The 26,003-nt window shown below is 35.7% G+C and overlaps 1 protein-coding gene across 7 annotated transcripts; it reads left to right on the top strand.

Moving 5' to 3' along the window:
- The first annotated feature begins 855 nt into the window (after positions 1-855).
- Positions 856-25,501, top strand: TMEM168 (transmembrane protein 168). 7 transcript variants are annotated; one of them, XM_063667736.1, is made up of 8 exons: positions 977-1,100; positions 1,895-1,974; positions 2,708-2,799; positions 2,885-3,174; positions 6,266-7,521; positions 15,895-16,037; positions 18,157-18,431; positions 23,490-25,501. In XM_063667736.1, the coding sequence occupies exons 5-8, from the start codon at positions 6,394-6,396 to the stop codon at positions 24,035-24,037; spliced, it is 2,094 nt and encodes a 697-aa protein (XP_063523806.1). In that variant the 5' UTR covers positions 977-1,100; positions 1,895-1,974; positions 2,708-2,799; positions 2,885-3,174; positions 6,266-6,393; the 3' UTR covers positions 24,038-25,501. The 7 variants fall into 7 exon arrangements, with proteins under 7 accessions (XP_054350276.1, XP_054350270.1, XP_063523808.1 ...); XM_054494298.2 differs by lacking the exon at positions 2,885-3,174 and having other exon boundaries at positions 869-1,100; XM_063667737.1 differs by lacking the exon at positions 1,895-1,974 and having other exon boundaries at positions 973-1,100.
- The last annotated feature ends 502 nt before the right edge of the window (positions 25,502-26,003 follow it).

Raw genomic sequence — 26,003 nt, 5'->3', positions numbered from 1 at the left:
GGAAGTGACGACAATGTATTTGAGTAGAAACATCTAGCAGGTAGTTGGAAATGTGACACTGGTGTTCCCCCAGAAAGCTAGTTACAGATTTGGGAAGCTGAGTTGTGATTGCCTTTAAAATTAGGAGCTAGAGAGAATCTAACTCAAAATTTTCATCCACATATGCAGAATCTCAATCTGAGAGTTGTTCATTCCTATAGATGTGCTGGCCACACCAACCTCCAACATCTATTATGAAAATTAGGAAATTCACACTCTGTTATGGAAAATAGGAAAAATATATAGATAATACATGCAAAACAAGTGGGAGGAGAGAACTACGGATCGTGGAGAGCCTACTGCACATTATTATTTTACAAATATTTAAGTGCCAACTATGTGTCAGGCACTATGCTAAAGTGATTTAATGTTGAGCAAAACCCGACATGTCCCTGCATTTGAGGAACTGACGGGTTCTGAGGGAGGGCCTAAGAAGCTTGGGCCTTAGCTGGTTACAAAGCCATATATTATGCCATATATATTTAAGAGCAGCAACGCCTCCCGCAGTATTTACAGCCCACGCGTGGCAGTCCTGTCCGCCCTGTCCCCGTTCGGTCCAGCCCGAGGCGGTGGCCTAGATGCTTGATTGGCACTGTCAGCCTGATCTTTGGTGGTCTTCCCGCTGTCTGTTCTCAGCTGCTGATTCCAGGTCCCAGCAGTCGACTTTGGCTCGAGGAAGGCAGGCGCCTTAGGTGGGGCAGTTGACACTCGCGCAGCGCCTTGCTCACCTGGGTGAGCGGCGGCGCGCGGGTTTGGGCGGGGAGGGGGCCGGGCCTCGGGAAGGACGCGCGCCGCGCAGTTTGACCCCGGCGGCGTTCCGTACCGTCGCGGATTTCGGCGGCGGAAACATGGCGGTCGCGGCCGGGCCGGTAACGGAGAAAGTTTCCGCCGACACTGGCCTGTATTAGCGCGTATGGCCTCGGGCCCTCGTTCCCCAAGGCGTGCCGCCTCCCTGTTCTCAGTCGCAGGCTGAAGCCTTGTCTGCCCTCCTCCTTTTTGGTTTGGTTTTGGAACTGACTCCAAGGGTTGGGAGAGCGCGTTGGTGGCGACGGCCGAGTCAGGTAGGGAGAAATGGGTGGACGGCAGGGCGGCGAGATCTAGGCGTAGACACTGCCAGGGCACCGCGTGGTCTGGACCCCAAGCTCCGCCCAGTCGGCCTCCCAGGGCCGGGGTAGAATACCTGCCCCTGGAGGAGTTGACAGTGGTGGTTGGAGATTGGAGGGTGTGGGAGCGCCTCTCCGTATCTTGCAAGGGTTCCCCCTCAACTGGGCGCCACGTTGTGGTCGCGTTCTCCGAGGCAGAGGATGGTGGAGAACAGCCAAGCTCTTTGTCGGACCTCCCACATCTCGCTAGAAGGAGGCCGAAAGGGAGAGAAATTGCTGTTGCTGCTCTAGTGCCGAGGATGCCATTTTCCTCGTATGAGATGGCTCAAAGAGTTATCAGTAACTGAGAACTGAAGCACTGAAATTCCCTGACTGTTTTTTCAGTGTAGTTCTTTCAGCCTTGACACTTTTAGTTGGGACAGAAAGTTTCTGAGTGAAAGATAATGCAAGTGATAAGGTATGCCTCAAGCCATTCCCTAGAGGTAGGACATGGAGAGAGAATTGGTTTGGAAGAATTTGGGTGAATTAAGTAAAGACTGGTGGAAAGCTGAAATAGAAACCAAATATTCATGGACTCTCCCTTAGTTCTACTGGTTGTTAGTTGTGGGATATTAGCTAAGTTCTGTATTCTATTTAGGCATTAGTAAGTGTCCAGTGGCGACCATTGTTGTTAAATGTAGTTATTTCTGTATTAGTCTTTATTTTTCAACAAGTATTTACTGAATACCTTCTTGATGCCGGATTTTTGCTAGTCACTGGGTGTACAGTATTGAAGACAAACCCTCGGAGACCTTTTGATTTAGTGGGAAATGCAGACATGAAATAAGTGATGGTATGTAACAGAGAAAGTACAGGGGTCATGTAATGGGGAGGGGGCAGGGGTAATCTCTTAAGAAAATGATTTATCTGAGACCTGAAGAGTTGGAGTAAGCCAGGTGTGAGCACTGGGGTGGGGCCAGGAGGAGGAAGAGGAGTGTACCTGGCGAGGGAATAGCATTTGTGCAGTTTGTAACTGAAAGGTCAGTAAGGTTGGAAAACAAAGTGTGAGAGGAAGAGTGGTAACAGATAAGGCAGGAGAGTTATTCAGGCCCAACACGGAGTGCCTTATAAGGCATTGTAAAGAGTTTTGACTTTATTGCTAAGGGTGATGGGACGCCATTGGAGCATTTTACATAGTGGAGTGCTAAATTTTTGTTTTAAAAAGTACACTTCTTAGAGAGGACAAGAGTGGATACAGGGAAATGTTCAACATGATGGTGGCCAAAATTGGGATGGTGACCCTGGGGACGAGAAGTAGAAACACTTAAAAAATGTTTAGGAAGAATAATAGACAGGACTTGGTGGGGATTAAATGTAGATGATGGTGGAGAGGAGGGTTAGAGTAGTATGTAAGGTTTTATGAAATAATCAGACTCTGGCAGTGATTAGTTAGCTTTTCCCATATGCATATTGACTCTTCTATGCTCCATTTTCATCCACCTCTGGAATAATTGTCCATTGAATCATTAGTGACGGCAAACCAATTGAAAAGGATTGTAATGTTTTTCTATTATTCTCTAACTCAGGCTGTCTTTTGAAGAAGATCAGAATGGGGAAAGACTTTTGTAAATTAGCCATTTAAAAACAATCTGCCATGTTGATTTTGGTCCATAAGAAGGTAACTGCATACATTGCATTATATGGATGCACTGTACTTTACTAATTTTTTTTTGTTTACATGTTTACATTTACTTTGTTTTCAGGTATTTACCTCTGTTAACAGTGCAGAACAGAGCTGGTGCTTCATTTTCTGTAGGTAGATTAATATGTGTGCACTTAAGCAGAGCGATAATAATCGAAGACATAGAAATAAATGACATTGCTTAGAGAAAGTATGTAGTGAGCGAAAAGCCTAGGTTTGGGGTTGAACATCCAAAGGATGGGTTGAGAATGAAGAGCCTTCAAGGAGACCAAGGCGGGGAAACCAATGAATTAAGAAAAAAAATCTGGAGACTTAGTCTTTGGAAGCCTGCAAAAAGGAATGGTTTGGAAGGTGAGAGAAGTCAACAATGTAAATTTGTTTAAAGAATATACAGGATACGGCCGGGCGCAGTGGCTCACACCTGTAATCCCAGCACTTTGGGAGGCCAAGACGGACGGATCACCTGAGGTTGGGAGTTCAAGACCAGCCTGACCAACATGGAGAAACCCCGTCTCTACTAAAAATACAAAATTCGCCGGGCATGGTGGCACATGCCTGTAATCCCAGCTACTTGGGAGGCTGAGGCAGGAGAATTGCTTGAACCCAGGAGGCAGAGGTTGTGGTGAGCTGAGATCGCTCCATTGTTTTGCAGCCTAGGCAACAAGAATGAAACTCTGTCTTAAAAAAAAAAAAAAAAAGCCAGTCGCAGTGGCTCACGCCTGTAATCCCAGAACTTTGGGAGGCGAGGCGGGTGGATCACCTGAGGTCAGGAGTTTGAGACCAGCCTGGCCAATATGGTGAAACCCCGTCTCTACTAAAAATACAAAAATTAACTGGGCATAGCGATGGGCGCCTGTAATCCCAGCTACTCTGGAGGCTGAGGCAGGATAATCACATGAACCCAATAGTCAGAGGTTGCAGGAGAATCGCCTGAACCCGATAGTCGGAGGTTGCAGCGAGCCAAGATCCTGCCACTGCACTCCAGCCTGGACGACAGAGCGAGACTCCGTCCCCCCTTCCCCTCCCCCCAAAAAAGAATATGCAGGATACTGAGTGAAAAGTACCCATTGGATTGGAATTTACAGGTCATTTCAACACTTAGCAGAGCAGTTGTGTGGTGGGAAACACCATTTAGTGGTTTGAAAAGTGAATGGGTAAGAAGTGAAGCAACTAAATACCAGCTGTCAAAAGGACACAGGATTGAGCTTCATAGAGGATACGGGGATGAGCAAGGATTGTTTTTGTTTTGTTTCTTTACTTTTTTGGTATTGTTTTTAAAAGCAGATTTATAAATGTTTAAATACTAATGGATAAAAGAAGAGTGAGAGTTTGCAGAGAGAGGAGAGAGTCTGATGTTCTGGAATAGGCGGAAGGAAAAATGCACAATATGGCTGAAAGGTTTAGCCTTATATAGAGAAGCAACAGCCTTCTTTCCTTATATTTGGAGATATCAGTAGAGGTGGGTTTGTGGACTTGGAAACTCAAGTGAGCTCCCTTTTGATGACTCTCTAGGAGGCAGAGTCATCCAGTGAGAATGCAATAGGAAGAAGTAGGGTATCAGAGATTTGAAGAGAGGAAATAGGGGTTTGAATAGTCACAAGAATGGGGAAGAATGTCGACCAGGGAAGGATGTTCCATGGATTTAGAGTGGCACCATTTAGCCTAGTGTGTGAATTTCTTCCCCCCGTCCAGCAGTGTTCAGTAGTCTGAGCCCAGATTGTACCATCAGCTCTTTGAGGATATATATTCTAACATATTTGTTGAATTATTTTATAACATGCATTAGTGATGTTTTAAAAAAAAAACCTCAATGCATTCCAGATTTTGTCAGTTTCTCACACTCAAGTTAAAAAGATAAACCAAAATATACCAAAGGAAGACATTTTATTTAACATTATGTGGTACCTTAAGACATGAGTGAATAAAGATGTAATTAAGGAAAATCAGTTGGAATACTTAAATAGACTTAGTTGTAAAAATAAAAAAAAGTGCTTGTTGAACATATAAAAGCAAAATAAGTAATAATACTTGGAACTTCCCAGAGACTCTAAGGTTGCTTTAGTAACATTCCTCTCCAGCCAGATGAGTACTAAGAGTTGATTCTAGGTTCTCATGTTTCTCTTGAGCCTTTTAGTGTACAGCTATTAAGTACAAATAAACTAATCAAAAACTCGTGGGTTTTTTTTTGTTTATTTTTGGAGGCAGAGTCTCGCTCTATCCCCCAGGCTGGAGTCCAGTGGCGTGATCTCCGCTCACTGCAACCTCTGCCTCCTGGGTTCAAGCGATTCTCCTGTCTCAGCCTCTTGAGGCATTACAGATGCCTCCCACCACACCTGGCTAACTTTTGTATTTTTAGTAGAGACGGGGTTTTGTCATGTTGGCCAGGCTGGTCTCTAACTCCTGACCTCAAGTGATCCACCTTCCTCAGCCTCCCAAAGTTCTGGGATTACAGGAGAGAGCCACTGTGCCTGGCCCTAGTTTCTTTTTAAATATCTGATTGGGTTCTCTTTAGATAGAGCTACCATGAACCATTGATCAGTTCTTTTGAAACAGTATACTAGGAAATTTTGAAGAATTATTATAGATAGTTAAATCATTTTTTGATTACTATCATTTTTTAGGTGTGACTTGTGGAAGCTTTAATTTCCTGGGTCTGCTAACAAATACTTGTAATAACATTTGTTTAAGTAGAATTGAAAAGTTCTTCATTTACTTTATAATGACTATTAGGGTGAGCATTTTAGTTTTTCATTTTTGACTTGGAATTGGTCAGGAATTGGTTTGCTATAGAGATAGTGTTTAGATTTGGAAAGCAAGTTTAGTAATCAAAGTAATTTAATAGAGATAAAAGTACAGGGAGAATTATGGCTCAACTTTAGGGACTGAGTAACTTTAATACTTTAATTCTAGTAAGTTTATTAGTTAAACAATGTAAAGACCTTGTGTAACATTCTAGAGCTGGCTTATAAAAAGATGTAGGGGATATTTGGCAGGTTGTAATGGTTGCTGTTACTACTAATATATACAAGTGTTTTTCAGATTAGAGGTAACGTTGAAGTCCTTCATTCACTTTAAGAACTAAGTAGCTTTCTCTTGTACCAAAACCTGCTACAATCTAAGCTAAAGTGAACATTTCACCTTTCCTTGTTGTTGAAAAACCAGATATTTAAACCAGAATGGATTAGGTGAATTCTTCACCATCTCTGGAAGAACAGTTCTATTCATGCAGTCATAGCATATGATGAGTAGAAAGCACAGCCATGTCTGTTTGGATAAACTGCCAAGTTTTAAACCAGAAACAGTATTCATTAAGATATTGCAAATCAGGTTGTAAACTGGATTTCAGTTTTAAACTGGATTTTTTCACTTTCTATATGCATCTTTGTATAAAATGAGTAAATTATATAAAATTAACTCTGAAATATTGTTTTCTTCTTTTTAGATCACGATAAACAAAATTTCCACAAGAGAAAATGTTGAAATAGGAGTTGCGGATACATTGGATATACTGGATGAAATACAAGCGGTTAATTTTTGTAACGTGAGGGAAAAGCCCACATTGCTGGTTACATGTGTAAATCACTGCGTTATTGCTTTAGTCATTGTCTCTATTTAGCAATGACAAGACTGGAAGAAGTAAATAGAGAAGTGAACATGCATTCTTCAGTGCGATATCTTGGCTATTTAGCCAGAATCAATTTATTGGTTGCTATATGCTTAGGTCTATATGTAAGATGGGAAAAAACAGCAAATTCCTTAATTTTGGTAATTTTTATTCTTGGTCTTTTTGTTCTTGGAATCGCCAGCATACTCTATTATTATTTTTCAATGGAAGCAGCAAGTTTAAGTCTCTCCAATCTTTGGTTTGGATTCTTGCTTGGCCTCCTATGTTTTCTTGATAATTCATCCTTTAAAAATGATGTAAAAGAAGAATCAACCAAATATTTGCTTCTAACATCCATAGTGTTAAGGATATTGTGCTCTCTGGTGGAGAGAATTTCTGGTTATGTCCGTCATCGACCCACTTTACTAACCACAGTTGAATTTCTGGAGCTTGTTGGATTTGCCATTGCCAGCACAACTATGTTGGTGGAGAAGTCTCTGAGTGTCATTTTGCTTGTTGTAGCTCTGGCTATGCTGATTATTGATCTGAGAATGAAATCTTTCTTAGCTATTCCAAACTTAGTTATTTTTACAGTTTTGTTATTTTTTTCCTCATTGGAAACTCCAAAAAATCCGATTGCTTTTGCATGTTTTTTTATTTGCCTGATAACTGATCCTTTCCTTGACATTTATTTTAGTGGACTTTCAGTAACTGAAAGATGGAAACCCTTTTTGTACCGTGGAAGAATTTGCAGAAGACTTTCAGTCGTTTTTGCTGGAATGATTGAGCTTACATTTTTTATTCTTTCAGCATTTAAACTTAGAGATACTCATCTCTGGTATTTTGTAATACCTGGCTTTTCCATTTTTGGAATTTTCTGGATGATTTGTCATATTATTTTTCTTTTAACTCTTTGGGGATTCCATACCAAATTAAATGACTGCCATAAAGTATATTTTACCCACAGGACAGATTACAGTAGCCTTGATAGAATCATGGCATCCAAAGGGATGCGCCATTTTTGCTTGATTTCAGAGCAGTTGGTGTTTTTTAGTCTTCTTGCAACAGCGATTTTGGGAGCAGTTTCCTGGCAGGTAAGCTTATTATTTGTCCATCAACCCCAATGACATGTAACAAAATGCTAGCTTCAACAATTGAAATTAAAGTTATAAAGTCAAGTTCCTGATTTCAAAAGCATATTCATATTTGATCTTATTTAATTTTGTTCATGGAATTGAAGCACTGAATGTGTTTCAAGAGGATAATTTATTTGATCTCTAGCAAAGAGGTACCAAAATGTTATGAACACTCAGCATTGAGATGCCTCCCTCTTCCTGACTGTTCATTAGTGAAACACTCATCGATTAAAGAGTCTTTGAATACTAACATTTGGAAAGTATTTAAAGATTGTATTTTGATCCTTTCATTATACCCATGAGGAAACTGAAAGCCAAAGAAGACACATCCAGAGTCACTAGTACTAGCAGGAACAAGGTTACTTAACTTCTGTCTATTCCCTGGACTCCTCACTGTAACATGTTTCTTTTATGTAGCCATGTCTCTGAAGGTTTTATATAAAAAGTGATCAGATATATAACAACATATCAGATTTTTAATTATAGATTAGAGGTTATCCTAAGAAAGAAAACATGGGTTTCACAGTACCTTTGCTGCCCAGAAATGTTTTCTAAAAGGTTCTTGTAGACAAAGACATTTGTACAGTTGGAGTTTGCATCTGCAGTATTAACAAACCCAGTCTTCCATTAATTGAGCATGTATTGACTATGCACTATACGCCAGGCACTATAGTGGGTGTGGAAGGTCTCAGGATGTCTGTCAAAGGTGGCACAGTCTCCAATGGGAGGAGGAAGAGGCTGGCATGTAAACAAACAATTATGATTACAGTGTGATAAATACTATAATCTGTGTACATCAGACTGGGATGTGGGGCATAAAGGAAAGTCAGCCCTGCTTGGTGCAGCTCTCTGTAAGAGTTTGTTGCTGCTGAGTGATTTCTAGAGGAAAGTCGGCTCTGCTTGGTGCAGCTCTCTGCTTTGTAACAGTTTGTTGCTGCTGAGTGATTTCTAGAAGTGTGTTTTGAAGAGGGAGATGTGAAGACTTGCCTGGACATGGTGCTTTCTAGTCAGCTGGGCTAGGGCAGGGATCCCGTGTGGGAGTCAACCAAATGAGGAAAACACCTTGGGTGTGGCCTGAGGATATTGTCCTTACGTTGCTCTACTTGCTGGTGTTAGGTACTATCAGAATTATGTTGATGATGTCAAAAACTCAAGCATGAGTTTTCCTCCCTCTTCCTTGCCCCTGCTCCTGTTAGCTCATTTCCCAGCCCTAAATACTTTTCCAAATCAGCCTCGTTCATGCTGCATGCCATTCCAGGCTTTCAAATTCTGTTAACCAAATATTAATATTTTCTTGGTCTCCAAACTTTTTCTTATCTAGTGGTCTTCAGATATGGTGTGTACCACTGGAGGTACACAAAAACTTTCCAAGGAGTCTGTCAGCAGAGATAATTTTAAGATAATCAGTTTCCTGATTCTCACCTTCCATTCTACTCTTTTCTAAAGTTGATCTTCTTGAGAATCCCTCGATTTAGATGTAGGTGATAGCATTGTGGTTTAATTTATGTCTCTAATGACTAATGATGTTGAGCATCTTTTTGTGTGTGTATTAGCCATTTACTTTGTTGTTTAAATATTCACATCTTTTGCTCATTTTAAAGCTGGGTTATTTGTCTTTTAAGAGTTCCTTATATATTCTGGATACAAGCCCTTTGTCCGATAAATGATTTGGAAGTGTTTATTCCCAGTCTGTGGCTTCTGTTTTTATTTTCTGAATGACACAAATTTTTGAAGAGTTTTCAACAGTAAAAGTTTTTAATTTTACAGAGTCCAATTTATCCACTTTTTCTTTTATGGGCTCTGCTTTTAGTATCTTATCTAAGAATTCATTGCTCAACACTAGGTCACAGTTCTTTCAAAAGCATTATTGTTTTAACTGTTACATTTAGGTGTATGATCCATTTTGAGTATAGTATGAGATAAAGATCTAAGTTTTTTTTTTTTAATATATAGATGTCTCATTGTTCCCAGCACCAATTGTTGAAAAGATTAACATTTCCCCTATTGAATTGCCTCGGCGTCTTTGTTTAAAATCAGTTAAACATAAACGTAAGGTTGTATTTTTGAGTTCTTTTGTTATATTGACCTATATGTCTACCGTTGTGCTAGTACTATGCCATCTGGTGAGATGTTTTCTAATTTCCTTTGAAATTTCCTCTTTGACTCATAGGTTATTTGTAAGTTTGTTGTGTGATATCCTAATATTTGGAAGTTTCTCGCATTTCTTTCCATTGATTTCTAATTCCATGTGGTTGGAGAACACTGTATGATTTTAGTCTTTTAGGCCACTTGTTTTGTGGCATGGCATGTTTTATTCCATGTTCACTTGAAAATAATGAGTCCTCTGTTGTTGGGTACAGTGTACTATAAATATCAGCTAGATTAAGTTGGTTGGTGGTGTTGTTCATGTATCTATAGCCTTGTTAATTTTCTGCCTAATTCTGTAATACTGGGAGAGATGAAAATCTCTATTATAGTTCCTGAATTGTCTACTTCCTTTTTCAATTCTGTCATTCTTTTTTTTTTTTTTTTTTTTTTTTTTGCTTCTTTATTTTGAAGCACTGTTCCTAGAGGTAAATGCATGTTTGTTGTATCTTCTTACCATGTTAGCTCTTGTAATTATGGTAAACAGCATAGTTGAGTAGTTAAAACAGAGATTGTATGGCCTGCAAAACAAAATATTAACTATCTGCGCCCCCCCTGTTTTTTTTTTTTTTTTTTTTTTTTTTGGATACGGATCTTACATTTGTGTGACCACCACTACCACAGTCAATTTGTAGAGCAGTTAAATCACCGCCAAAATTCCCTCTTGCTTCCATGTAGTCAGTCCTTCTCCCAACCCCAGGTACTTGGCAATCTGATTGGCTTTCCGTTCCTAGACATTTTCCTTTTCCAGAATGTCATATTCATAAAATCATTTAACATTGTAGTCTTTGGAGCCTGACTTTTGTTTTTGAGACAGGGTCTTGCTCTGCAGTGTGGGCTAGAATACAGTGGCACAATCATGGCTCACTGCAGCCTCGACCTCCTGGGCTCAAGCAGTCCTCCCCGCCTTGGCCTTCCAAAGTGCTGGGATTATAGGTGTGAGCCACTGCACCTGGCCCTGAGTCTGACTTCTTATTTAAATCATTTGAGATTCATTTGTGTTGCTGTGTGCCATCAGTAAGTTAGTTACTTTTATTGTGAGCAATATCCCATTGTATGGATGTTCCAGTTTATCCCTCATTCAGTTGAGAGACACTGAAATTATTTGCAGTTTTTTGGTAATTATGAATAAAGCTGCTATAAACCTTTGTAGACAAGGTTTTGTGTTAACATAAGCTTTTATTTTAGTGTGATGTGGGATTGCTGGGTCATGTGGAAAGCATTACTTTTAACTTTATACTGCCATACATATGTATTTCTAATCTACAGAATAAGCTCATGACATAAATTATCTATGTATATATTCCAGAAATCAAGACTCAAAAGGTTAATTAACTTATTCATGTACACATAGCAAGTGGCTGAGCTGGGATTGAACAAAAGTCTAACTCCGAAGCTTGGGTCCTTTCCACTATGCCCTACTTCTTCCACATAAAGAAGTCATTTGACTTTGAAATTATACAGTAGCCTTCATAATGTTCTTAAACTTCCTGAACCAAGCAAAGTTTTGAAAGTCGCCTGTGGTTTCTTACAGCTGGATTTCTCACAGTCTCTCCATTTATATATTGCTGCATTTATGTATTCTGTTTCTTAAAGTTGGGCTTTACTTTCTTTAGACTTATATGTATGTTTTCCAAATCTGGTTTGCATAAGGTGACTTATACAAAAATGCTTCTAAACAAACAAGCCGTATATGTTTATGTAAATGTTACATTTTTAAAATGACATTGCATAAAGAAATTTTGTTCCTGTTACCTGAAAAATTTTAGGATATGAAACGTTGAATACTTTGACCATGACTTGAAAGTCCAGCTGAATAGAGATCTAATAACTAGTAACAACTTTTATTCAAAGGGCATTACTTACAGGTTGTTTATTGGTCTTCTTTTGTGCTCAGTTTATATCTGCTCTGAAATATGAGCCATGTCTTAAAATTTGATAGTGAGCTGAGGATAATTTGGAGAAGCAAAGGAGAAAAAGTACTTGTAGGCTTGAATCAATTGTTCTCATTTGTTACTTGGAATTAAGGTGTAAGGAGTACTCCAGAGTCACAAATAACTTCTAGATTGAAGCTATAGAATAAAGGTTTGCAGGCCAATAAAATTGAAGCTGTCTGAAAGTGGCAAGCAGATAAAACATCCTAAATTTATTTTGGCTTCCCCTGGGCATACTTGCCATCTGTTCAGTTAAGATGATGAATTTTTGTATTGCCAAAATATTAATTTGTGTGTGATCATAATAGAATATTTCATACTGTTTTTCTAAGCTTGCTTTTTCAAAATAACATAATAGAAGTACTTAATGATTTTTTCCTGATAAATTTGCTTTCTAAAAATGTATGACAGGGCCAGGCATGATGACTCACATTTGTAATTCCAACAGTTTGGGAGGCCAAGGTGGGAGGATTGCTTGAACCCAAGAGTTTGAGACCAGCCTGGGCAACATAGGGAGACCTTGTCTCTACAAAAATAAAAAAATTAGCCAGGCATGGTGGTGCATGCGCCTGTGGTACCAAGCTACTTCAGCGGCTGAGGTGGTAGGATCACATGAACCTGAGAGGTCAAGGCTGCAGTGAATCGTGATCATGCCACTGCACTCCAGCCTGGATGACAGAGTGAGACCCTGTCAATCAGCATAAAATTCTCAGTTTCTAAGATTTTTTAATATAAAAAGCAAGTAGTAACAGATCATCTGTTATTTATGAATTGTGATCAATAAACCCCTGAATATCTACTTATTTAGTCTACGGTATCAAATATCATCATCAATGTTGCAAAACCAACATTAGGGTATTGAATAACATCACTATCAATTAAGATTTTAATTGGAATTTTGAATTATTAGGCTTTTCATTTAAGTCATCTACAAATTGATTGACAATTGAACTTTATCATTTGCTTAGTTCGCTGCTAAATCAAACTGTTTAATACTTTTTTCTAATAGTAAAAACATACTGAAGATTGAGAAGCACTGGTTTAGAAAAAATATGTAAATATATAAAATGTAATAGCCTGGAAATCAATCATCAGAAAATTGGAACTGATCCCATTTGTAAGAACAGAAACATAAAATAAGTTTTAAACTTACAAAACTTTTATTTTAAAATTACTACAAACCTCAATGTAGGTTATAAAAGAAGATTTCAATAAATAGAAAAACACACCATACTTCCTGGGATGAAAAGACTCAATGCTGTGCCTTGCAGGCATTTGTATACGTAGAGGAAACTGCTTTCAAAGCTGAGCTGCACTTTTGGTCCCCTCAAGAGTGGCAAAAATAAAAGCCAAGCCCAGGGCCTCCAGAAGTGAGATCTTTGGTAAATTACCTCCCATTTTACCCTTGCACACTGAAAGAAGAGGGTGGAGCCATGTGTGTTATAGCCCTCTCATGAACTTGCTTTTTGCCCTTGTGTCCTGTTAATGGTTCAACCTGGGATTAAGTGGTCAAACCTGAATTAAGATATGTAGACTCGTAATGTCCGCAGCTCTCTGGAAGAAACAGATTGCCTCTAGGAGAAGGTATCATTATCCTAGGCCTAAAGTTAATAATAATATAATTTTTATATCCAGTGTTCAGCTTATAAATTTAACCAGGTACACACACACACACACACAAACACACACACACACACAGCACCAAGAGCAAGCAGCAGCAAAACCAACAGACAACAGAAAAAAATCTTTAGGTATTGGAATTATCAAACAGAAAACCATCATGCTAAGTTGCAAAAATAAAAGGAGAGATCAGGACATAATGGTAGTACACTGGAAACTTTAAAAAATGACAAGGCAGAGTTTACAAAGAACTAAATAGAAATTTAGATCAGGAAATAAATTATTTCAGTGTTGCAAACATAACATTAGACAAAGCTGAAGTGGGCATTAGTGAACTGGAAGATACAGTTCAGAAGAAGCTATATAAGCAGCATCATGAAAGAGAAGTACGGAAAATACTGAACCGAAAGAAAGGATAAGACTCAGAGGATATGGTAAGAAGATCTCATATTTGTTTGATTAGAGTCCCAAAAATGGAAGAAATGAAGGCCAAAGGACATATGTGAAAGGATAAAAAATAGAACAACAGAACAGAAGAAGAGAGACCAAAAACAGATCCATGAATACTTACGACAAAAGTGGCACTGTAATGTGGAGTGGTTGATATTTTCAGTAATTTGTGCTTGGACAATTGAGTGTTTCTGTAGAAGAAAAAATTGGACCATTATCATAAAATCAATTATATTTGGATTATAGATTTAAATGTAAAGGCAAAACAATAAAGCCTTTAGGGGATAATATTAAAATATCTTCTTAATGGTTGGATAGAGGGATTTTTTTTAACAAGGCATAAAGTGACTATATTATAATTAAGAACTCATGTTAAGCAAAAAACAGCATTAAGGTAGTCACAGAGTCACCAACAAAAGACTTTCATTGAAACTATGTTCAGAACCAAACAAAACTAAATCAATGAAGAAAAGGTCAACCCCATAGAAAGGTGGGCAAAATATTTAACACTTCATCAAAGATGATACCTACATAGTGAAAGGCACTTAACCTCATTAATAATCAGAACTTGATATTTATTCTAGTTTTGGTATAATGGTAAACTGTAAGCAATTTAAATACCAATAATAGGATCCACTAATTAAAGTTTTATATGTATTATAAGAATGCCATTTGGTCTTTACAAGTGATTTAGAGTTATGTAAGCTTAGATTAAAATGTTCATAGATTATGTATCCCATTTTGGTAAAAAAACACACACATGAATAGTATTTGTGAAAAATACATTGCATGAAGTCTGGGAATATTTCAGAGTAGCTGTGCTATTTGGAATGATTTTAATCACATATCTTTTTTACTTATTTGTATTTTCTAGTGTTTCTAAGTGGAGCATGTACTGTGTTATTTATGTCATTGACAAAATAGGATATACCAAAATAGTGCAGTATATTCATTTTTCTGTTGCAGGAATTAATTTTTTAATTAAATTTTGATCAAATGAACCACCCCTTAGTGTTAAAAGCATGTGTTCATGCACCTAGGCATATAGTATGTGCAGTAGCAATACAGAAAGAATGTAATAGTTTAATATTCTAAAGAAATGTTCAAGTGACTATCCATTTTCTTTTCACTTAAATGAGTCTTAATTTTTTCTGCTTTTTTATTGCAGTTAATACCTGATTGCCTCCTCCTTATTTCTTCTGCCTCTCTACTTTCCATTCTGCTTTTACAATGCTTATATGTCCTTAATATTTTCTTCTGTTAAAATTTTGATTGCACATCTAGAGAGTTCAGTGCTTTATAAGGTAAACTGTATCATATAAACGGAATTCGTTTTTATAGCTTTAGGGTCTTAAATTTCCTTAAGAATTTATACAGTAAGAATGTAATAGAGAAAGAATACAGAAAGCATATAGAAAAAATGTAATAGTTTAATATTCTAAAGATATGTTCAAGTGACTATCCATTTTCTTTTCACTTAAATGAGTATTAATTTTTTCTGCTTTTTCATTGCAATTAATACCTGATTGCCTCCTGCTTATTTCTTCTGCCTCTCTACTTTCCATTCTGCTTTTACAATGCTTACGTGTCCTTAATATTTTCTTCTGTTAAAATTTTGAATTTGCACATCTAGAGAGTTCAGTGCTTTATAAGGTAAACTATATCATATAAATGGAATTAGTTTTTATGGCTTTAGGGTCTTAAATTTCCTTAAGAATTTATTTTCATAATTTCATGGGGGAAAAAATGAGCCCTTTCTAAAGTACTCTTTTTGATAAAGTAAATGAATCTGTTATTTGAAAAATGATATAGGCATGTGGGTTTTAACAAGATATTTGTTTTCTGGCATTTTCTCTGTCATATCAAAGAGTGGTTTTGGTTTTGTTTTGTTTTTTTTTTTCTCGTCTGGATAGGATGTTATTTGACAAATCTTTTTTAAAAATGATGTGCCATGTTTTGCCACAACTTCCAAAAAACTAAGAGATAAATTTAGGATTTATTGCACTAGTTGGCTCATCCATGTATACTTGTCTGCTTTAACTGAAAATTGTTTTTAGATCATTAATTGTTCCTTTTATCCTTTTTGAAAGTAGAAGCTAAAAAATGTGAATCGATGTGCATGCATGTAAATATATACACATATGTACATGTACTATGTAAACATGTTTTGGATTTCTTTTAGCCAACAAATGGAATTTTCTTGAGCATGTTTCTAATAGTTTTGCCATTGGAATCCATGGCTCATGGGCTCTTCCATGAATTGGGTAACTGTTTAGGAGGAACATCTGTTGGATATGCTATTGTGATTCCCACCAACTTCTGCAGGTACAGTAATCTAGTATAGTTAGTGATAACTATTCACTTCATAACATTTTCTTAATATTTATATGAATAAAATATAGTTCATTTTCAAAACTGTGTTTTCAAAATATAACTTGTACATTTCTTCCAAATTTTTAACAAACTTTATTCCAAGTGATAACATCTTCAGAGTTCAATTGAAATATTTTGATAAATATGATAAGCTTATATTTTAGCTAGAAACCAGAAAATATTCATGAATAACTTTTCTAAGGAAAGATCTTACTCTAAAGGGAATATTTTGTTTAAGAAAGTGTCCTCTGGCTGGGCGCGGTGGCTCACACCTGTAATCCCAGCACTTTAGGAGGCCGAGGCGGGCGGATCACCTGAGGTCAGGAGTTCGAGACCAGCCTGGCCAACATGGTGAAACCCCATCTCTACTGAAAATACAAAAATTAGCCGGGTGTGGTGGCAGGTACCTGCAATCCCAGCTACTCGGGAGGCTGAGGTAGGAGAGTCACTTGAACCTGGGAGGCGGAGGTTGCAGTGAGCCGAGATAGTGCCATTGCTCTCCAGCCTAGGGGATAAGAGCAAGACTTTGTTTCGAAAAAAAAGGAAAAAAGAAAAAGAAAGTGTCCTCTAAAGCAACATAGTGAAATATAATAAAATGTGCTCTGGGCATGAGAGGCTGGAGGTCTAGTTCTGTGTTACCTTTGGTACGTTATAACTACTCTGAACCTTATTATCTGTCTTTACCTAAAATGTATATAGTAATACCTCTTCTGTTCATCTGACAGGAATGGTATGAAGCACTAAAAAAAAAAAATAAATGTAAAAACACTCTGCACACTGAAAAATGCCATACAAATACTAGGAATTCAGAGGATTGGCAGTGAAGTTTAATAAATGTTTATTGCAGTTTCATTCCAAAATAACTTTTACCCACAAAGGTGGTGACATCTGTATAAATCTGTAAATGTTGCTACATTTTGATTTTTATTTTATAGCTAACTACCTTTAAAATAATTCTCTGCCATAAATGAATTCTGATGACAGTTTTCATCACACTTTCCCTGGGGGAGGGGAGAGTGGAAGTAAAGTTTTTTCCCAATTTCAAGTATTTGACATAAAAATCTCCAAATAGACTACTTGTAGGAAATATTTTCCTTCATGTTAAAGACTTAATAAAAAGTTGAAGGTTTAAGAACTGAAGGAAACAGATTTGGACATGTCCCATAAAGTGAGAAATGACAACCTTGTAGAAAGAATGTGTGGAAATAGTAATATGCCAGTTAGATATTTATTCCGTTGTAATTTTTTTAATGTATTACTTACTCTTTTGTGACTGTAATGAAAAAAAGTTAGTAGAATAGTATTGATGATACATGAAGTGAAATCTAAGGTTTTCAAAAATCCTGATAGAAATCCCTTTTCTGAATAGGAATGATGATTTTTTCTTTCTCAATATTAATGGTATTTTGCTAGTTATAAACGACTTGCTTTATCATCTTTGTACTAGAGTACCATTTTATATTCTAGGAGCAAATCTAAGTCTTCAACTAGTGTTCAGTAGTATAAAGCAATGGACCTAAATTTTAATAACTTTTTAAATGCCTATTAATAGATAATTTCTTCTATTATTTATGTACCTTAAGTTAATAAAATTTGAACACAATTTTGTAGACTATTTTTCAATACAGAAATATATAATTAAAATATTGCTTTTTTATTTTGTGTTATAATATTTTTAAAGAATAGTTTAATAGTCCCCACCCAGATGTTCTTGAAACAGTATAATCCTGCTTTTAAAAAGCCTTGTCCAATATCTGTCATGTGAGAAAATACGAATAAGGAACAAAGAGTAATACTATCTACATTTGGAGATATTATCCCAGCTTTTAATTTGATTATTGTTTTAATGATAGTAAATATAATATTTAGAAACCAGGTTTTGATTTTCTAAGCTTAATTCTTAGTACTATAGGAATTTTAGAAAGGGTGATTTTTTAAAAAAATCCTGCCACTTAGCAGCAACTATATTATAACTGATTCTTAGATAATCTGTTATAAATGACAGATGAGAATGTGATATAGAATGAATACTTCTTAAACACCAAAATAATTGTTTTTTCTCCTACTTCAGTCCTGATGGTCAGCCAACACTGCTTCCCCCAGAACATGTACAGGAGTTAAATTTGAGGTCTACTGGCATGCTCAATGCTATCCAAAGATTTTTTGCATATCATATGATTGAGACCTATGGATGTGACTATTCCACAAGTGGACTGTCATTTGATACTCTGCATTCCAAACTGAAAGCTTTCCTCGAACTTCGGACAGTGGATGGACCCAGACATGATACGTATATTTTGTATTACAGTGGGCACACCCATGGTACAGGAGAGTGGGCTCTAGCAGGTAAACTCACCTTTGGCAGTTTCACTATTATAAAGATACACATGTATATGTAGAAATCTGTACTTCACACACGGTCATTAAATTTCCAGGATCCTTAGTTTAATGAACTATACATATGACTTTAATTTGTTTTTCTTTGCTCTAGCATACCTGTTTAGCCTAATTTAATCTCTAATGATAAGATTGGGAATTATGTCTTATAGTGATTAGAAGGAAAAAAATGCTTTGAGACTTACAATCAGTTTCCCTTAAAATATTTTCAGAATTGCTAAATATATTTTTCAGAAGCTGATAAACTCCTTTGACTAGTATTTTTAAGTTTTTAAATGTTATGGATGCAGATTTCAGTAGTCCTTCACATCTGTAGTTTTATTTATGTTATAAAGCTCACCAAAATTTTAAACAGCAGATCATGTAGTATGGTGGGAGTAGCATTTAGGTCAGGAGACCTTGGTTCTGGTCCTAATTTGCCACAGCTGTGTTATTTTAGGCAAGTTAGTTAACTTCTGTTGGCTTCAATTTTCTCATCTGTAAAATAAGGGGGTAATTATAAATAACCATTGAGTTTTATTCTAAGGTACAAAATTCTGTAGGGTTTTTTTGCCTTTGAAAAAACATAAAATAACTTTGGTTTGCATGCATTATGGGAAATAGAAAACTTCTTAGTTATTGCCAAGAGAGAAATGAGATCTCTTTATATAATATACAAATTTGTCAGTCTTTCCAGCTATTAATAGAGAGTAAGTCAAGGGCTTTGTTTTATGAACTGTTACTTGTTTAGGACCTATAACAGAGCGCAATACATAGTAGAGGATCCTTAAGTAGCTGATAGATAGATGAAATTATTGAATAAATCATTAAAAAAGAAAGGTAATTTTCTTATTTTAGATTAGAAATAGTTATTTTAGATTTAATTACATGATTTTTTTTTCCATAAAAGTGTAGATGTTTTAAACCAAGAATATATAAATAATAAAATAGTCATAAAATAAATAAAGTGGAAACATTCAGGATAAAGAAAAAGATAAATAGAAGTAGTATGGAAGGACAGAGGCAGAGTTGCCAATATAAGAACTCCAGAAAGAAACAAACAAAAGGTTAAGGTAGAGATGATTTTAAACTAGCATGATCTTATTGATTTCATGCCAGATTTGTAACTGAGGTTTTTATCATAAGGAGAAATATTTTTTTGAAATTTTTCTTTTTTGCAAATAAATATTGAATAACTCAGTGGCCTTCTAGTAGAAAGACAAGCTAATATTTATTGGGCACATTTTAAGTATCAGCTTACTGTACTTAGTACCTTGCACACATTGTTAATCTTTATGTGAAATCCTTTGAGATAGATACCATCACTTCTGTTATCTTCATTTTTCAAAGGATGAAATGGAAATTGAAAGTTGTTATGTAAGTTATCTGTGGTCATACCACTATGTGATAGAACCATGATTTAAGACCAGATCTGCCCGATTGCTAAAGTGTATTTTTCACCCCACTGTACCATGTTGCCTCCAAGGGTGAAAGCCATGATGATAAAGAAATGGCATGTTCTGGTTAAGTGGATATTTTTGTTAACATGGGTCACCCATTTCAAAACATTAGAATGTACAAGACTAAAAGATGTACTGAACATTAAAACTAATTGAATATAGTTTATAAAATCATTTACTTGACCTATAACTTTTGAATTACAATGTAGAAAGCATCTTTTTAACCTTTATGGCTACTTCAGTTTCAGGTAAAGTATAACGTTCTGTGTATTCCAACTCAGAGCACAAGAGAAAGCTTTTAGTCAATTAAAATAGTCTTTACAGAAATAGAATTTTAGATCTAAAAGCAGGGATTGCTGAAAACTTAGTATAATCCTTATGATAATAAACTCTACCCAGATCAAATGGAAAAAACAGGGCTAATTTTTGGCGGCCATGCATATATCCCTAGTTATTTTAAAGTGTTAGAGTAATTTTAGAAGTAAGCTTTGTATGTGTGTTTATATGAAGGATTTATTACTTAATAGAAACACTTTTCAAAAAGTTTGCATTTTTCTTAAGTAATTTAAAATTCATTAAGTATTTCTTAAAGATAGCTATGGAAATCAATTCTAGATGTTCATTTACTAATACTTTGATATCAGCTTTTTATTTTTCTAAGAAAAATAGAAAAACAGTAAGATAAACACACACACATATATATATCTCTCTCGCAGTTTTTCTAAATTTTCATTCATTGTTAGGAATAATTTTTGAAGACTTTAAGAACTCTAAAATAGAGTTGTATTTTAGGTAAATGTTTAGCAGTTACATTCTAGAATGATGTCTTTATAATTTTTTTGAAGTATGCTACCAGTAAATTGACCATTACAGAATTCCTCTGTTAGCTAAGATTGGTTCTTGTGTAACTTTGAGGCTTATTATAAGAAGTTTAAAAAATAGAGAGAGAAAGCATACTGATCTCCCTTCCCTGAGAAAGGTAGATTTTATCTTATAATTCAGCAACTGCATACTGTCATGCATGGCCTGAGGCATCTGGCATACTTGTGGGTAGTCATGTTGAACCAGGCCCAGAAAAGCCTGCTTTTCAGTTAGTTCATGCCCTGGCCTGCTTTAGACATAGCCCTCAAGGGCTGATTCTGCCTCACAAATAGTATTGAATATCTCTGCTCTGAGGAAAGTGGTTTCATCTATTCCAAATTAAGTGACAAAGAGCTTTAAGCTCTGCTAATTTATTAATAGTTGGGGATTTTTTGTTTTGCTTTTTGTTGTTTTTTCAGCAAACTTTGAAATAGGAAACATCACAACTGGATTTTACTTGGGTTAGCAAGTTGATAGCAGGCCCAGTATTAATATCACTGTGGGAAAGAGAATCTATATTTGCCTTTTATCCCATACCTTTACTCACAGTACTTAGAATATGTAGTCTTCTTATATTTATGGAGTTTCATGATATGGAACCTAATATTTTTGCCTCTGCTTGAGGATAGAAAACAATTATGGTAATTACAGGAGAGACAGAAATAAATGGAAAAAATGTAGATAATTTATAAAGCAGTTTATTACAAATAAAGCCTTTAAAAAGCAGTCTCAATTACTTGAAATGCATCAGATGGCTATTATCTTAGATAAATGTAAGTACTTTGAATCTGGGCCAAAAGCCAAATGTAGCATAGAACCTATTCATAGGAGAAAGCAGAGCAAAACAAGAGAAATCATTTAGAAAGCTTTAATGCTGCTTTAAGTCTCTTGTTGATATCTAAAGAGCATTTATATAAGAGAATTAGGGTAGAATATGCTAAAGAATGTTTATTGAAATAGTTGTGGATGGCATGTTGAGCAATGATGTTTTGTGGCAGATGGAATTTATATAATAGTTCTTGTAATCTGTGTCATCTTCTGATCTCTAGAGAAATTTAATAGAGCTGACAATAATGGAGAGTTAACATTTGGCCATTTTTGAAAAAGTATCTTTTGGAGGTATCAGTGGAATAACACATTAGTAATATGTGGAGATCATGTACTGAAATAGTGTCTCTGAGATAATATGTGTGACAGCGATTAATAAAAGTTTATTTTCAGGTTCTTAAGCTTACTGATTAATAAAACGTTAATAAATGACACATAAAGAATATGATAGAATCCCAATTCTAAAGGATTCTCTCTCTAGTGGTGTCCATTTTTAATGGTGAAACCAAGAGGACAGTTCATTTGGGGAAAATGTTGGGTCTTGTGCTGGTAAATTGTAAAAGTAACTTATGCTCAATGTAAAACTTTCAGAAAAATATTTTAAAAACCACATGGAAGTGAAACACCCAGCAATAGCTGCTGTTATAATTTTTGTAGATGTACTGTCATGCTTTTTCTAATATAGACATTTTCTCATCAATAAATTTTCTTTATAAATATTTTGTTATAAGATTTCCTCCTAAGGTTTTAGGCCATAGTTTATTTCCATTTCCCAAATGGGAAGGTCGTCTTTTTTGTAATTTTTTGTCCCTATGTCTGTTCTTTCCTTAGGATAGATTCGTAGAATTGGAATGATTGTTATCAGTGTACCATTGAGGCAGGGCCAGATGAGGTGAGGGTGGCAGTTGCCTCAGGCACAAAACATAAGGGAATGCCAAAAAACTCAATAATCAAAATGAACATTTTAATGTAGTATACTTAAAAATCAAAATTAATGCAAAAAAAATAACGAGATGTAAAACCTGTAGTCAGATGTTTATTTACTTTAGAACTTTCTGGGTGTATATATATATATATATATATATATTTTAATCCCTTGTTCTTCAGCTATAAAACTGATTTAAATGTAAATCTGTTCTTAAACTCATTCTTGTACAGGTAGGAATAGGGTTTATTTTCATTCAGTAGGTACCTACATATGAGGAAGAGAAGGAAACAATGATACAGAATGGGGAGGCAAACTTTCTGTAAAGGGCCAGATATTTTTAGCTTTGTGGGTTTAGATCCCTGTTGCAGCCATTCAGCTCTGCTACTTTAGAGCAATAGCCATAGACAGTATAAATGAATGAATGTAGTTGTGTTCCAATAAACTGTTATTTATGAAAATAATTGTATGAAACTTAAATTGCATACAATTTTTACTATCACAAAATATTCTGATTTTCTTTCAACCATGTGAAAATATAAAATCAATTCTTAGCTTTCAGGCCATACAAAAAGAGGTGGCAGGCTGGATCTGGCTCATGAGTTGTAGTTGCTGCCCCTGGTATAGAATGTTAGCTTTTCTGTATAGTTGTTTTCACTAAATACAACTATGTAGAACTATTTTCTTAATTTATACTAGCAGATTCCTTTTTATGTGAGTAATAAGGATTTTTTTTTACCTCAAGTTGAAACTCTGTTCTAAAAAATATCTTTTCAAAAGATACTTTGAAAGTGTCCTTTAAATACTTTATTTTTTGCTTATTTAATTCTAAGAACTTAAGGAAAATATATGTAAAACAAGAGTATTTTCTCTCTAGGGGAAAATGATTAAGAGGGTTTTCTTAATGAGAGGCTGCAGAAATTATTGCTCCATTGAATTTTCTCTTGTTCACAGGTGGAGATACACTACGCCTTGACACACTTATAGAATGGTGGAGAGAAAAGAATGGTTCCTTCTGTTCCCGGCTTATTATCGTATTAGACAGCGAAAATTCAACCCCTTGGGTGAAAGAAGTGAGGAAAATTAATGACCAGTATATTGCAGTGCAAGGAGCAGAGTTGATAAAAACAGTAGATATTGAAGAAGCTGACCCGCCACAGCTAGGTGACTTTACAAAAGACTGGGTAGAATATAACTGCAACTCCAGTAATAACATCTGCTGGACTGAAAAGGGACGCACAGTGAAAGCAGTATATGGTGTGTCAAAACGGTGGAGTGACTACACTCTGCATTTGCCAACGGGAAGTGATGTGGCCAAGCACTGGATGTTACACTTTCCTCGTATTACATATCCCCTAGTGCATTTGGCAAATTGGTTATGCGGTCTGAACCTTTTTTGGATCTGCAAAACTTGTTTTAGGTGCTTGAAAAGATTAAAAATGAGTTGGTTTCTTCCTACTGTGCTGGACACAGGACAAGGCTTCAAACTTGTCAAATCTTAATTTGGACCCCAAAGCGGGATATTAATAAGCACTCATACTACCAATTATCACTAACTTGCCATTTTTTGTATGCTGTATTTTTATTTGTGGAAAATACCTTGCTACTTCTGTAGCTGCTCTCACTTTGTCTTTTCTTAAGTAATTATGGTATATATAAGGCGTTGGGAAAAAACATTTTATAATGAAAGTATGTAGGGAGTCAAATGCTGACTGTAAATACATAAGAGATGGTAAAAATAACACTGCACTTTCAGGAATGTTTGCTTATGGTCCTGATTAGAAAGAAAACAGTTGTCTATGCTCTGCAATGGCCAGTGATGAATTACTAATGCCTTATTTTCTAGGCATATAATAGTTTAGAGAATGTAGACCAGATAAATTTGTTTACTGTTTTAAGAAAACTACCAGTTTACTTACAGAAGATTCTTTTTTCCAAACAGTAGGTTTCATCCAAGACCATTTGAAGAACTGCAAACTCTTTCTCTTAGAAAAGAAAGAGGGCTGCCTAAAATAAACACAAAATTTGCTTATACTCCATCACATTCAGATGTCTTGGTTGTGACTTATTACCAGTGTAGCAGAGAACCCAAGTTACATATTAGATCAAAATATTCTTTATGTAGGTATTGTTAAAAGGCTAGAGCCTACAAGTTGCTCTTCCATGCGTTGGTTGGGGGGCCCTGAAAACACTGGTAATATTAAGAGTCTTTCTCAGGGTAACTTAATGTTTTCTTAATGAACAATGTTTCCAGCTACAAATTCTTCCAATAAATTGTCTTCCTTTTTGAAAAGTACTCTCATAGAAGAAATTTAGCAATTTCTCATTGACTGACTCAGTCTATTTTAAGTATTCAGAAAAGATTTTGATTCCCATTGAGTTAATGCTCTGCCATGAAAATTATTTTTCTGATCCTTGTTAGTGATAGCATTTTTTTTCTACTGAAGGTCAAGGGATAGAAAACAAGTATTTCTTTTCTTATATACATGTAATGATGTATTATGTAAAAAAGTATTCATACTGGCAATTTTAGTTAGGCATAATATTGTGGTTGTAATTTTTAAAACTTAGTGTTTTGTCTGATTAAAGCAGGCACTGATCAGGGTATCTCCTAAGAGGTAATTCACTTCTTATTCCTTTCCAATAATTATTACATTCTAAATTTTCATCTATGAGAAATAACAAGAAGGGAATAGAATTAAATTGGGGTATAATCTAATCATCTTCATTTTTTAAATGGTTTGTGTTCTCATCATTGAAGCCATTTTTTCTAGCCTCAGAAAGAGGAAATAATGCCTCCACCATTTTCTACCTGGTGACTTGAAAATTGAACTTTTAAGTTAGGAAGAAGTTAGAGTCAGGGAACTTGTATACCACTATCTATGCAGCATTGTTATAGTCTGATTATTTTTGTGTTTTGAATATGATTTTCCTAATGCTCTAAATAAAATTTTGTTAAAAATTAATTTTTCATTTAACATGCAAATATTGAATACTTTAGTATATTAAAAGTGGTAGTCATTAAAAATGCCCATGTTTTAGAGTTCATGTTTGGAAGGTTCCATTATAGGTTAAGGATTTATATTAGCATTGTCCAAATAAAATAGTATAGTTTTTTTTTTATTGCTGTGTTCAGCAGTAGGGTAGTAGAAAAGCCAAATGTTTAAATTGTGAGCTTTTAGCTTAAAAAAAGCTAATGTTAAGTAAAATCTCCTTTTAAATTTCTCAGCTATTTGTGAGCAGGTTAGCTTTAACTAAAGCATTATCATCTCTTCACTTTAAGAAAGCCAAATACAAAAGTATATTCTGCATTCTTTATAAGGTGGTATTAAGGTGGTACTAAAAATTAGATTTTAAAAACAGCTGACAGTTTGACAGCCACAAACCTAACTTTTGATATGTATTTTCTGTGAAAGTGAAACCAAAAATGGTCTTTGGGCCAAGAATGTGACTTGAGCCAATTTGTTA

This window comes from Pongo pygmaeus, chromosome 6, assembly GCF_028885625.2.
Source record: "Pongo pygmaeus isolate AG05252 chromosome 6, NHGRI_mPonPyg2-v2.0_pri, whole genome shotgun sequence".
In the NCBI taxonomy this organism is placed as follows: Eukaryota; Metazoa; Chordata; class Mammalia; order Primates; family Hominidae; genus Pongo; species Pongo pygmaeus.
Note: the sequence above shows the minus strand (reverse complement) of the source record. Positions and strands in the feature narration are given on the sequence as shown.

Bases quoted from the DNA above. Each gene is read 5' to 3' on its own strand.
- TMEM168 (XM_054494301.2), top strand. From the start codon at position 6,394: ATGTGTAAATCACTGCGTTATTGCTTTAGTCATTGTCTCTATTTAGCA. The intron at 7,522-15,894 runs GTAAGCTTATTA...GATTTCTTTTAG, and splicing joins TGGGAGCAGTTTCCTGGCAG to CCAACAAATGGAATTTTCTT. The intron at 16,038-18,156 runs GTACAGTAATCT...CTCCTACTTCAG, and splicing joins ATTCCCACCAACTTCTGCAG to TCCTGATGGTCAGCCAACAC.